This window comes from Mus caroli, unplaced genomic scaffold (genome assembly GCF_978045245.1).
Source record: "Mus caroli unplaced genomic scaffold, Mus_caroli_1 scaffold_4, whole genome shotgun sequence".
Classification (NCBI taxonomy): Eukaryota; Metazoa; Chordata; class Mammalia; order Rodentia; family Muridae; genus Mus; species Mus caroli.
The window spans coordinates 113,786,080-113,800,618 of NW_028227259.1; the positions used below are offsets into that span (position 1 = coordinate 113,786,080).

At 38.6% G+C, this 14,539-nt stretch overlaps 1 protein-coding gene and 1 pseudogene across 1 annotated transcript in view; both read right to left on the reverse strand.

Annotated features, from left to right (window-relative positions):
- LOC110288794 (uncharacterized) overlaps window positions 1–14,320 on the reverse strand; it is a 33,053-nt gene extending 18,733 nt beyond the window's left edge. Inside the window, 4 exon segments of the mRNA XM_085837003.1 lie at window positions 10,809–12,245; window positions 12,923–12,966; window positions 13,503–13,563; window positions 13,752–14,320. Coding sequence (XP_085693129.1) covers window positions 10,809–12,245; window positions 12,923–12,966; window positions 13,503–13,563; window positions 13,752–13,914 — 1,705 coding nt within the window. The 5' untranslated portion in view covers window positions 13,915–14,320.
- LOC110288795 (zinc finger protein 431-like) lies at window positions 2,517–2,940 on the reverse strand (annotated as a pseudogene).
- Window positions 14,321–14,539: the final 219 nt, after the last annotated feature.

Genomic DNA, 14,539 nt, shown 5'->3' on the forward strand with positions numbered 1-14,539 from the left:
CCTCCTTGAATCTAGGTAGGGAGCTTGCATAGCCCATTCATTACTCAACTTGCAGAGGATTTATCAATCTGTCCCACAAGCGGAAGGGTGCCCAGGATATTAACAATTAAAGAGTGTCATGGGCAAACAATAGTTCTGTTTTCTTGCTGTTGGGATTCAGACCCAGGATCAGAGGCTGATCTGCATATTATTAACACACCAAAGGATTCATCCACCTGCAATGGGCAAACTGGGTTTACCTGAAACAGGAACTGGAAATGAATAGGTATTGGGGTGAGAGAAGAATGAAGCCAATCAATGATTCTGATCAAGGCTCAAAGTTTAATAATAAGGTTTGCGTTTATAAAGGGAAAACCTACAAACCCCCCTTCTTCAGCTGCAGTATCTTTTAGAGCAAAGTCAGTGCAGGCAGTCAAAACAGCTAAGTTCCCATGAGAACCTGCAACTGCAACAAAGACAGATGTCTCTGTCCTGGGTTGTCATGGTGAATGTGCAAGGTCTGCTCAGTCTGCTCAAGGCTGGGAAGGTTACAGCTGGGCCTCCAGGTTCTCCCAGCACTCCTCAGTCTCCACCTGTTACAGGGCAAAGTTGGCAGACCCCACCTTGTACCTTGAACTTCCAGCCCAGGGACCAGGGTTGCCCTTCCTAGAAGCCCTTCCTACATACTCCAGACATTTTGTACTCTTTGTCTCTCTGTTTCTCTGTCTTGATCTCTCTCCCCTTTCTTCCCTCTGCAGTCTTTCTCCCTCCTTCTCCCTCCACTTTCCCTCCCAATCCCTACTCCCCTGCATGTTTCTCTCCCAGCTTGCCTTGCTGGCTCTTTCTCCCCACCTCTGCTCCTTATTCTCCCATCCCATAACTTCTCTGACCTCCTTGGGACTAGTGAACTCTCTGCTTCCTTGGGATCAGTGAATCCACTAGAGAGCTGCCCCTAATAAACCCTAAATACTCTAATTTCACTTGGGTTGTGTCCTTCATGCTGGGCTTAGGTAAACTGCAGCTAGTTTTCAGCTGGTAGGTATGTGAAGCCTTGGAGACAAACAGGAACCACATGACAAACCCTGTGGAGCACTGTTGTTAGGCAGCACACCTTCCTCCATGGGAAGGTGAACACACATTCACACATAGAACTGTATTAGTGAAGGTTCTCTAGATGAACAGACCTGATCAGGTGAATCTAGGTATGTACAAAGTGGATGTATTGGAATATTTCACAGGCTGTATTCCAACTAGTCCAACAATGGCTAACATAGCATATGCAGGAAGAGGAGTAGGAGTAGGAAAACCTAGATGTGAACGTATCCAGACTCCCTCTGTTCTTTCATCTTGTCCTGCATTGAGGCTTTTCCTGTAGTCAAACTGACTACATGTGGAATTAACTAAAACTGAAAGAGTTTGGGTACTCTGGAGGGTTTTTCTTTATTATAGCTTTTGAACTGGGAAAACCCGTCTTTAATCTGGATTTTTTTGAGGTGCTAAGACCCCCCTTTACTCTAGGCCACAGCTTCTGGTGGTGGGCTACATAGAGAAAGAACACTGAAGATGGGAGCTGGTTCTCTTTGTCTACTTACCTTACATCTGGCTAACAACTTCCTTCCTTCCTTCCTTCCTTCCCTCTTTCCTTTCTTCTTCTTCTTCTTCTTCTTCTTCTTCTTCTTCTTCTTCTTCTTCTTCTTCTTCTTCTTCTTCTTCTTCATCTTCTTCTTCTTTTTCTTCTGCTTCTGCTTCTGCTTCTTCTTCTTCTTCCCTTTTTTTTTTTTTTTTTTTTTTTTGTGTCTGTGTTTCAAGAAACGGTTTCTCCGTGTAGCCTTGGCTGTCCTGGAACTCACTCTGTAGGTTGGGATTAAGGGATTAAGATTTCTGCTCAATAGCATTCTTTCTTTTTTTATCTTTTGTTTTGTTTTGTTTTTGTTTTTTGTTTTTGTTTTTTGTGTTTTTGTTTTTTGAGACAGGGTTTCTCTGTATAGCCCTGGCTGTTCTGGGACTCATTCTATAGACCAGGCTGGCCTCCAACCCAGAAATCCACCTGCCTCCCGAGTGCTGGCATTAAAGGAGTGTGCCACCACTTCCTGTCTCACAAAAATAATCTTGACTCTCATAAATTGCCCCTCTCACTAAACTTAGTGATGCTACTACAAGCATATAAGTAAACCTAGCTTTACTATGGACTCTTTGGGTATTATAAGAGTTTGGACATCTATTTATCACCTAGTCAGTGTGATTGACCTTTTGCAATCTGAGTAGTATGAGACTAAACAGACTGGCAGTTCTTCAGCATAGCCTTAATGGGACTGTGGTACAAATGGTGATATCTGTTAAGGCATTGCTTCTTTCTTAAAAGAAAGCCTTACAAACACAAATCAGATACCTGACATTGAGGTACATGGCTTTGTGAGAACTTAGTAATCACCAATATACTTATAACAGTACTTTTTACACTGATGCTTTCCTTTTAACCTTCCAGAACACACTGAAATGTCATCAGAGGCATATCCATACCAACTTGCACATGAAAATTACCTTCCATGTCTTCTGGAACTTTGACAATGTTCTTCAATATTACAGTCTTCCCAATTGTAGCCTAAAATATAGTGCCAGAAAATGTATGATATATTATTGGAAATTAGGAAAATTTTAAGTTACTATCTTCAGTGAACCTTAGAACAATGACTAGCTTATTCACTTACTCTTCTTCACTCTCAACTGAATTTACAGAAAAGCATCAATAACAAAGAAATAGTCATGCCCTTATTTTAAAGAGTGAAATAAAATTTACTGTGTCATCTAAGCAGTCAGGTTCCTGTAGGTCTCCAGTATCACATCTTTATAGAGACTCTTCTGGGAAGGATCCAGCAAAGCCCATTCTTCCCGAGTAAAGTTCACATGCACATCCTCATATGTCACTGCATTCTAAAACATTCCATACATGTGTACGAAAGAAAGCACAGTACGACAACACAATACATGTATACTTCATTGACGATATTGTCATTTAATTCTGATGTATCCTCCACTTATTTGCTAAGCAGAAGTTTTATGTAATCCATGACATTTTAGAAGAAAATTAAATGAGGTTCATCTCTCTCATTTCTTTGCTCTTTGAATAGGATATAGCCTTGCAAAAGAAATGCCAACTAAAAGACATAAAAAGAGAGAGAGACGCAAACAGATCAATAGTACTAAGCACACATCAGGGAAATTGTAGGAACAATTACTAATCACAAAAAAAGATGGGTAATCTGGGTACATTGGCTCATGCCTTTGATCTCAGCACTCAGGAGGCAGCACCAGGTGTCCCTCATCAACATGGATGTGAGCATGGGCTGTGCAATGAATTCCAGGACAGTCAGTACCTACATTAAAACCTGACTCCGCAGTCGTGGATTGGTACACTGCACCCCACCCCACAACACCACCTGCCTCCTAAGAGGTCTATTCTAACCTGAGACACACACATGGGACATCCTCTCACCCCCACCTGCTGGAACTCTAGCAAGTCCACTAGTCATGGGCTCTGCCCTGCCCTATGAGAGCTCCATCCTCCTTCTGGTCTGCACCTACACCTGCAGTGATGATTGGTGCACTGCACTGAACCTCACCCTATGGCTCTGCCTGCCTCCCAGAAGGCCTACTCACACCCTGGACACATGGCTCTACCTACATCCCAGGAGGCCTGCTCTAACCCGGATAACCAGGCTAGCCAACACCACTGAAAACCAGACGGCTAAAGGCAAGCACAAGAACATAATCAACAGAAGCCAATGTATTATGGTACCATCAGAACCCAGCTCTCCTACTACAGCAAGCCCCAGATATCCTTACACCTTAAGAGCAAGACTATGATTTTAAACCCCATCTCATGAAGATGATAGAGGCCTTGAAAGAAAATAAATGATTCCCTTAAAGCAATACAGGAAAATATGATTAAGCAGGTAGAAGAATTTAAAAAGGAAACAAATCCATTAAAGAACGGCAAGAAAATACAATCAAACAGGAAAAGGATATGAATAAAATGGTTCAAGACCGAAAAATTAAAATAGAAGCAATAAACAATATGCAAACAGAAGCAACCATGGAGATAGAAAGAGTCCAGGAATGAAAGATGCAAGCATCACCAACAGAATATAAGAGATGGAAGAGGGACTCTCATGCATACAAGATACCATAGAAGAAATGGATGCATTGGTTAAAGAAAATGCCAAATGTAAAACATTCCTAACTCAAAACACTTAGGAAATTTGTGACATTATGAAAAGATCAAACCTAAGAATAATAAGAATAGAAGAGGGTGAGGATTCCCAGGATGGAAGGCCAGAAAAATTCTTCAACAAAATCACAGAAGAAAACTTCCCTAACCTAAAGAGATGCTTAACTTAAAAAGAAGCTTACAGAACACCAAAGAGATTAGACTAGGAAAGAGAGTCCTTCCTCCCCATAACATTCAAAACATTTAATGTACAGAGCAAAGAAAGAATATTAAACGCTGGGTTGGAGAGATGGCTCAGCAGTTAAGGGCACTGACTGCTCTTCAGAAGGTCCTGACTTCAAATCCCAGCAACCACATGGTGTCTCACAACTATCCGTAATGAGTTTTGATGCCCTCTTCTGGTGCATCTGAAAACAGCCACAGTGTAGATATAATAATAAATAAATCTTTAAAAAAAAAAAGAATATTAAAAACTGCAAGGGGGGGGGGGGAGGCGGGTGTGGTGCTGCACGCCTTTAATCCCAGCACTTGGGAGGCAGAGGCAGACGAATTTCTGAGTTCCAGGCCAGCCCGGTCTACAAAGTGAGTTCTGGGATAGCTAGGGCTACACAGAGAAACCCTGTCTCAAAAACCAAAAACAAAACAAAAAAAACAAAATCAAACAAACAAACAAAAAACCACCACCACCAACAAACCTGCAAGGGAAAAAAAGCTAAAGGCAGACCTATCAGGATTACACCTGACTTCTCAAAAAAGACTCTAAATGCTAGGAGATCCTACACAGATGTCTTGCAGACCCTGAGAGACTACACATGCCAGCCCAGGCTAATATAACCAGCAAAACCAAACCCAAGAAAACACAAGAAATTAATCATCTCACAGCAAAACTAAAAGTAGAGAATAACAGACAAACACACATACCACCTCCAATATCAAAATAATAGGAACTAACAAACATTGGTCATTAATTTCTCAGCATTAATGTACTCAATTCCTCAATAAAAAAACACAGGCTAACAGACTGGATACCTAAACAGGATCTATCATTCTGCTACATACAACAAATGTACCTCAGCAACAAAGTTAGACACTACCTCAGTATAAACGGCTGGAAAAAGGTTTTCTGCTCAAATTAGAATAGCTACAAGCTGCAGTAGCTATTCTAATATGTAACAAAATAGACTTTCAACCAAAAGTTATCAAAAGAAATGGGGAGGGACATTTCATACTCATGAAAGTAAAAACCCACCGTGATGATATCTCCATTCTGAATATCTATGCCACAAAATGCAAGGGCAACCGACATTCATAAGAGAAACATTACTAAAACTCAAACCATACATTAAACCAACACAATAATAGAGGACGTCCCCATCCCACTTTCACCAGTGGACAGGCCATCAAAACAGAAACTTAACAGAGAAAGAATTATAATAAACCACATGGATTTAACAGCTATCTACAGAATCCTTAATCCAAAAACCAATGAATGTGCCTTCTTCTCAGCACCTCTCAGAACCCTCTCTAAAACTGACCATATAATCAAAACTCAACAGATACAAGGAGATTGAAAGAACCACATGAACTCTATCAGATCACCATCAATTAAGGCTAGATTTCAACAATAAGAGAAACAACAGAAAGCCCACATAGTCATAGAAAAAGAATAACTCTCTACTCAATGGTTACTTGGTCAGGGAAGAAATAAAGAACAAAATTAAAGACTTTCTAGAATTCAATGAAAATGAAGGCACAACATACCAAAACTTATTTGACATGCTGAAAGCAGTGAAGAAAGGAGAAATTCATACCACTAAGACCCATCATGAGGAAATTGGGGAGATCTCATACTAGCAACTTAACAGCACACCTGAACAAAAAGAAGCAAACAAACCCAAGAGGAGTAGACAGCAGGAAAGAATCAAACTCAGGCTGAAAATCAATTAGAAACAAAGAAATCAATACAAAGAATCTGCAAAATCAAGAGATGGTTCTTTGAGAACAATCAACAAGATGGACAAACCCTTAGCTAAACTAACTAAAAGGCACAGAGACAGTATCCAAATCAGTGAAGTCAGAAATGAAAAAGAAGGATCACAAAAGAAATTGAAAAAAATTAAAAAACCATTAGGTCATACTTCAAAAGCCAGTACTCCACAAAACTGGAAAAGATAAATGAAAAGGATGACTTTTTAGACAGATACCACATAGCAAAGTTAAATCAAGATCAGGTAAACAATATAAAAAGTCCCATAACTCCAGCTTGTTTCTTGGTACCATTTGCTTAGAAAAAATTTTTCCAGCCTTTCATTCTGGGGTAGCATCTGACTTTGCCACTGAGATGGGTTTCCTGTATGCAGCAAAATGTTGGGTCATGTTTATGTAACAAGTCTATTAGCATATGTGTTTTTACTGGGGAATTGAGTCCATTTATATTAAAATATATTAAGGAAAATAAGGTGATTGTTGCTTCCTGTTATTTTGTTGTTAGAGGTGGAATTAAGTTTATGTGGCTATTTTCTTTTTGATTTGTTAAAAGATTATTTTCTTGCTATTTCAAGATACAATTCACAGACCAAATGAAGCTCAAGAAGAAGGAAGACCACAATGTGGATACTTCGGTCCTTCTTAGATGGGGGATTAAAATACCCATGGGAGGAGATAGAGACAATGTTTGGAGGAGAAACTGAAGGAATGGCTATCCAGTGACTGTCTCACCTGGGGATCCATCCCATATACAGTTACCAAACCCAGACAATATTGTGGATGCCAATAAGTGCTTGCTTACAGGAGCCTGATACAGCTGTCTCCTGAGAGGCTCTGCCAGTGCCTAACAAATACATAAGTGGGTGCTCATAGCCATCCATTGGACAGAGCACAGGGTCCCCAATGAAGGAGATATGGAAAGTACCCAGGGAGCTGAAAGGGTTTGCAGCCCCATAGGAGAAAGAACAATATGAACCAACCAGTACTCCCAGAGCTCCCAGGGACTAAACCACCAACCATGGCTTGTGGGACATCAATGAGAGGAGAGGCCCTTTGTATTGTGAAGGCTCTATGCCCCAGTGGAGTGGAATGCCAGGGCAGGGAAGCATTAGTGGGTGGCATGGTGAGCAAGGGAATGGTGGCCGTGTTGGGGGGTTCAGAGGAGAAACGAGGAAAGGGGATAAAATTTGAATTGTAAATAAAGAATATAACTAAGAAAAGAAAAAAAGTCCCATAACCCCTAAGGAAATAGAAGCAGTCGTTAAAACCCTCCCAAACAAAATTGAGCTAATACCAATACTCCTCACACTATTCCACAAAATAGAAACAGAAGAAACTTGGCCAAATGAATTCTGTAAAGACATAGTGACTCTAATATCTAAACTACACTAAGACTCAAGAGAGGAAGAGCATTTCAGATCAATTTTGCTTATGAACATTAACGCAAAAATACTCGATAAAATTCTCACAAGATAAATCTAGGAACACATTGAACACATCATTCACCATGCTCAAGTAGGCTTCATCCCAGGGATGCAGGGATGGTTCAGTATATGAAAACCAATCAACATAATCCACCCTATAAACAAACTGAAAAGAAAAAAAAACCCACATGATCACTTCGTTAGATGCTGAATAAGCATTTGACAAAATTCAACACCCCTTCATGTTAAAAGCCTTGGAGGGATCTGGGATGCAAGGCACATACCTAAACATAATAAGAACAATATACAGAAAGCCAATAGCCAACATCAAATTAAATGGAAAGAAACCTGAAGCAATCCCACTAAAATTAAGAACAGGACTTACCTAGTGAAACCTTTTCCCTTATTCTTTCAGCAACATCCTTTGAATGTCATACCTGAGAAAAGACTTATGTATTTGATTCTTCTGATATCACCCAGGCACAGGAGGAAGGAGGAAGGGCAGTGCTGGCTGCCAGTGGAGAACAGGCCCATTATTGATGGCAGGAGTGGTGTGGGGCCTCGTCATTTCTGTTCCTCCTGAGGATGCTATTTTAAAGAAAACTGTTCCTCATGACTGAAGATTTTCTCACATAAGACATAGACCAGCAGCAGGTATGCCAGTGACATGTCATGACATCACTGTCCACATAGGCATAGGGGAGTTCACACATTGTGGATATGGTAGAAGAGACTGTTGCTGGGTAGGAGGTGTGAGAATTGCAGTTTCTTGTTTTCACCAGGATCTCTATTTCTCTTCCACAGTACTGAATGACTCATTCTGTTTCATTTTCTCTTTGTTAAAGTTTATGGGTTTTTTTCTGGTTGAATTTGTCGAATAGCAGGCAGTATTCCTAGAGAAGTCTATTTTCTAGTGTCACCTTGTGCCCAGGACCTTGTTTGCATAACTTTAAGTAGGACACAAGTGGAAGACAGCATTGAGGGTACCCCCTGGTGGCTTCTACTGAACCAATTTCATATAATAAGATGATGATGAAAGACGAACTCTAAGAAAGGTGCTATAGTGTGTACAGTAAATTTCCTTTAAACAAATGTTCATGTGTGGTGCTTATTTTATTAGAAATATTTTATAATCGCTGTATAAATAATTTAATAGTTATATAATATGTATAAATACATTTTAGAAATAAAAGAGTTAAAATAAAAATAAAATTTTAAAAAGTATTTCAGTCTTTAATGTAAAAAAAAATTGTTCATGGTGAGTCTTTGAAGCACATTTTCAGTAGCCTATTCCCAATGTCATCAGTCCTCTAGCTGGAGGATATAATGTGCAAACTCACCCAATTACATGTATTTTGAATGACTGCCCTCCCACACAAAAGTGAATATTATGATCTGTATTTTGGATGCTAATTTAAGCATCTGGGTAACATGTCATCTTCTTCAAATACCCATAGAGCCTTTTGCCATCTCAAATAAATTTCACCTACCTTCTTAGGAAGACGAGACAAGCATTCTCCCTTTTTTGGGGGGCAAGGGTTTTGCATTTTCTTTTTTTATTATTATTAAAGATTTATTCATTTATTCTGTAGAGTGTTCTGCCTGAACACCAGAAGAGGGCACTAAGACGACATTACAAATCGTTGTGAGCCACCTTGTGCTTGCTGGGAATTGAACTCAGGACCTCTGGAAGTGCAGTCAGTGCATTCAACCTCTGAGTCATCTCAACAGTGCAGTTTTATTCTTCACATAATTTCACAGTATCACTGTATCCATAATTTAGCTAAATTAAATTTTCTAATAATGAACAAATTTGTAGTAGATCAAGATGACTAGACCAAAGAAATATGTATTGCCCTTAACAACAGGTTTCAATAGCATACTCTGTTAACTATGAATGTGTCCATCTGAAAGCTGCTCTCTTAATTTGATGATACACAATTAATTGTTGAGTACACTCTAGAGAGAGAACACTTTTATTTTGTCTTTTTTTTTTTTTTTCCACAGCTGAGGACCAAACCCAGAGCCTAGCGCTTGCTAGGCAAGTGCTCTACCACTGAGCTAAATCCCCAACCCCGAAATAATACTTTTTAGGTTAAGGTTTGCTAGGGCAAATTTCAGAAAACAACACATTGAAAAGTTAGTTTCAAGCCAATCACAAAAGAACTCACTTGATATACACTCACTGATAAGTGGATATTAGCCCAGAAACAGAATACCCAAGATACAATTTGCAATACACAAGAAAATCAAGGAGGAGGAAGATCAATGCATGCATACTGCCTTCCTCCTTAGAATAGGGAACAAAATACCCAATGAAGGAGGTACAGAACACAGTTTGGAGCTGAAACGAAAGGATGGACCATCCATAGACTGTCCCACCCGGAAATGGAAAGGGAAAGGAGATGTAGAAGAATATACACGTGGAAAATGGAAGGAGAGGGGAAGGAAAAACGAGACTATTTAAAACATGTTATTTCTGTTATCAAACATGCAGAGAAATATCTGCTTGTCAGTTTCTCTCCAATGTGTTATCTTTTATGCTATACATGTATATTGGTTTTTCAAGACAAGATTTCTCTATGTAGCCCTGGCTGTCCTGGAAATCATTCTGTAGAGCAGGCTGACCTTGAACTAAAAAATCCACCTGCCTCTGCCTCCCAAGTGCTGAGATTAAAGGCATGTGCCACCACTGCCTGGCTATGCAGTTCTTCTTAATTTGGGTTTTATTGATGTGAAAAAAGATACCAAGACCAAGGCAACTCTTATAAAGGACATTTAATTGGGGGTAGTGTACAGATTCAAAGGTTCAGTCTATTATCATCAAGGCAAAAAGAACAGCAGTGTCCAAGCAGACATGGTGCTGGAAGAAAGGAGAATTTGACAACTTGATCAAAAGGCAGCCAGAAGACACTTCTGCCCTGGGTGGAGCTTAAGCATAGGATCTCAGAATCCAAGCCCACAGTGACAGACTTTCTCAAATGCCACATCTACTGCAAAAGGCCATACTTCCTAATACAGCCACTTGCCACAGGCCAAGTATATTTAAACCACCACACCTATCAATATCACTAGAAAGGTTTTACCACATTAGTTATATTCATAGGGTTACTCTTTAGTATGTCTTCTTTTATGTAGTTTTAGGCAAGTTGATTGTGAATAGGCTTTACTACATTGTCTACATTAATAACTTTTCTCTCCAGTATGAATTCTTTCATGTCTTTGAAGTGAAGCATGACGAACAAAGGATTTACTACATTCTGTACATTCATAGGGTTTCTCTCCAGTATGTATTCTTTTATGTACTTGGTAATAATTTTGACATGCAAAGCCTTTGCCACATTGCTTACATTCATAGGGCTTCTCTCCAGTATGTGATCTTTTATGTACTTGGAACATACTATGATATGCAAAGCCTTTACCACATTGATCACACTTATAAGGTGTCTCTTCAGTATGTGTTGTTATTTTATGTATTTTGAGATGACTGAGTTGTACAAAGGCTTTGCCACATTGATCACATTTGTAAGGTTTCTCTCCAGTATGAATTCTTTCATGTTTTCGAAGTTGACCACGAGAAGCAAAGGATTTACTACATTGCTTGCATTCATAGGGCTTCTCTCCACTATGTGTTCTTTTATGTTCTTGGAAGATACTATGATATGCAAAGCCTTTACCACACTGATCACACTTGTAAGGTGTCTCTTCAGTATGTGTTGTTATTTTATGCATTTTGAGATGACCGTGATGTACAAAGGCTTTGCCACATTGCTTACATTCATAGGGTTTCTCTCCAGTATGCATTCTTTTATGTATTTGGTAATAATGTTGATATGCAAAGGCTTTGCCACATTGCTTACATTCATAGGGTTTCTCTCCAGTATGTATTCTTTTATGTACTTGGTAATAACTTTGACATGCAAAGGCTTTGCCACATTGCTTACATTCATAGGGCTTCTCTCCAGTATGTGCTCTTATATGTACTTGGAACCTTCCATGATATGCAAAGCCTTTACCACACTGATCACATTTGTAAGGTTTCTCTTCAGTATGTGTTGTTATTTTATGCATTTTGAGATTACCGTGATGTGAAAAGGCTTTGCCACACTGATCACATTTGTAAGGTTTCTCTCCAGTATGAATTCTTTCATGTAGTCGAAGTTGACCATGAGAAGCAAAGGATTTACTACATTGATTACATTCATAGGGTTTCTCTCTAGTATGTGTTCTTTCATGTATTCGAAGCTGACCATGACAACCAAAGGTTTTACTACATTGATTACATTCATATGGTTTCTCTTTAGTATGAATTCTTTCATGTATTCGAAGTTGACGATGAGAAGCAAAGGATTTAGTACATTGATTACATGCATAGGGTTTGTGTTCAGTATGCATTCTTTTATGCATTTGAAGATTACCAGGGTATGCAAAGGCTTTAGAACATTGATCACATTTGTAACATTTCCCTCCAGTATGAATTCTTTCATGTTTTCGAAGTTGACCATGAGAAGCAAAGGATTTACTACATTGCTTACATTCATAGGCTTTCTCTCCACTATGTGTTCTTTCATGTATTTGGAGAGTATGGGGTCCTGCATAGGCTTTACCACATTGACTGCATTTGTAGCGTTTCTCTCCAGTATGTGTTATTTTCTGCATTCGGAAACTACTGTGATGAACAAAAGCTTCACCACACTGAATGCCTTCATAGGGATTCTCTCCAGTAAGACTTCTGTCATTCCTGCAAAGGTAATTGGCACATGTGAAAGCTTTGCCACATTCACTATAACAATGAATATTTTTTATCTGTAGGAATTAATTTTACAATTTGGTCTAATTGGAAAGAAGAATCACATCTTAAGATTTTTATCACTTTGTTTACATTCATGGGTTCCCCTTCATTATGCTTGGTTTTACTTGCCTGTACTGGTAAGAGTGTTATTGCATGGCTTACATTTGTAGAATCCTTCTTCTCTATAATATTTTTCACAAATTTGAAGAGAAATGGAAGAACTCAGACCTTTACCACACTGAGTACATTCATAAACTTTCTATATTGTGAAACACACTACATTTTCACACTACATTGAAAAAAGTAAACCAGGACAAACAGAAAAGAATTTCTACAATCCTAGTACTCGTACGGATTTTCTGCAGTGTGACTTTGGGGATATATTCCCACTGAAATTGGAAAACAAACGTATTGTAAACTTGTATCACACTGAGAAAGGTTGCTCAAGTGTGGACTACTACACACATTTCAATTGTTCTAGGAGAGAGAAAGTTACATTGCTTACTTCAATATCCCTATGCTCACACGGCTTGTATCCATTGTGACACAGGATATACGTATTAAAAAAGGAATAACAAATGAAAGATTTCCACATTACATTCATGAAGTTTGGTTGTTTGTACATCATAGTCAGATGGTATAGGCATTAAGTTTTCTCCTCAACAACATTCCTGACTCTCATAAACTGCCCCACTCATAGGAGTAATCAGCTTTACTATGAAATATTTGCTTATTATAAACATACACTTATCACCTAATATATATCTTAGCAATATGTAAATGGTATGAGACTAGATGGGCATTTCTACAGAGTAGCTGGAATGTGGCTATGATTCAAATGGTAATATCTGTTGAGGCATTGTTTCCTTGTCTTCTCTTTCAGAGAAATGCCTGGAAAACACAAATCAGACACCTGACATTGAGGTATGGGGATTTGTGAGAATTTAAACAACACACTTAAAGAACTAGTTTTTTTTGTTTGTTTGTTTGTTTTGTTTTTTTTTTTAAATACTGTTGCTTTTCTTTAAAAGTTCCAGCACACATTAACTTTTCTTTATAAGCATATCCATACCAACTTGAACATGAAAATTACCTTCCATGTCTTCTGGAACTTTGACAATGTTCTTCAATATTTTGGTCTTCCCAATTGTAGCCTAAAACATAGTACCAGAAAATGTATGATATATTATTAGATATTAGGCAAATTTATGGTCCTATCTTTAGTAAACCTAATTTATTCAATTCATTCTTCCTCATTCTCAAGTGAAATTAGAGAAAAGCAACAACAACAAGGAAACAGTTGTTCCCTCATTTTAAAAAGTGAAAGAAAATTCAGTCTTACCTACAGCAATGAGGTTTGTGTAGTTCTCCAACATCACATCTTTGTAGAGACTCTTCTGTGAAGGATTCAGCAAAGTCCATTCTTCTTGAGTGAAGTTCACATACACATCATCATAGGTCAATGCATCCTAAAATATTCCATACATGTGTACAACAGAAACCATGACACCGACATCACTGTAAATGTATGCTTCATTGACAATATGTTTGTATGATTCTGGTGCTTCCCCTACTTATTTCATGACCAAGAAGGTCTAATGCAATTACCAAGTCATCTTAGAAGGAAACTGAGTAGTAAGGTCCAATTTTGTCATTTCTTTGCTTTTAGAATAGGATTTAGCCTTACTAAAGAAATGCTAATTAACAGAGAGAGAGAGAGAGAGAAAGAGAAAGAGAGAGAAGCAGTACTGAGCACACATCAGAGAAATTGGGCAAGCTGAGCATATTAGTTCATGTCTTTAATCACAGCACTCAGGAGACAGAAGCAAGTATATCTCTGGTCTATTCAGGAAAGCCAGAGGTAGATATTAAGACCCTGTCTCACCTGTAAGAATCAATCAAACAAAAAAGAAAGATAGAAAGGACTCAGATGTTTTTACTGGAGTTCCTAGAAAGAATTACACATTCACTCCAGTTCTTTATTCATCTTCCAGCCTCCAGACGTGTCCCAGTTTAATCTGTAACAGTAACAAGACCTTACTAAAAAGGGATGCATCTTTAAACAGATACAAATAGACAGATGAAAATATTGGCAATGTCAATATTGATGCTACATGGGACAGAGATGGC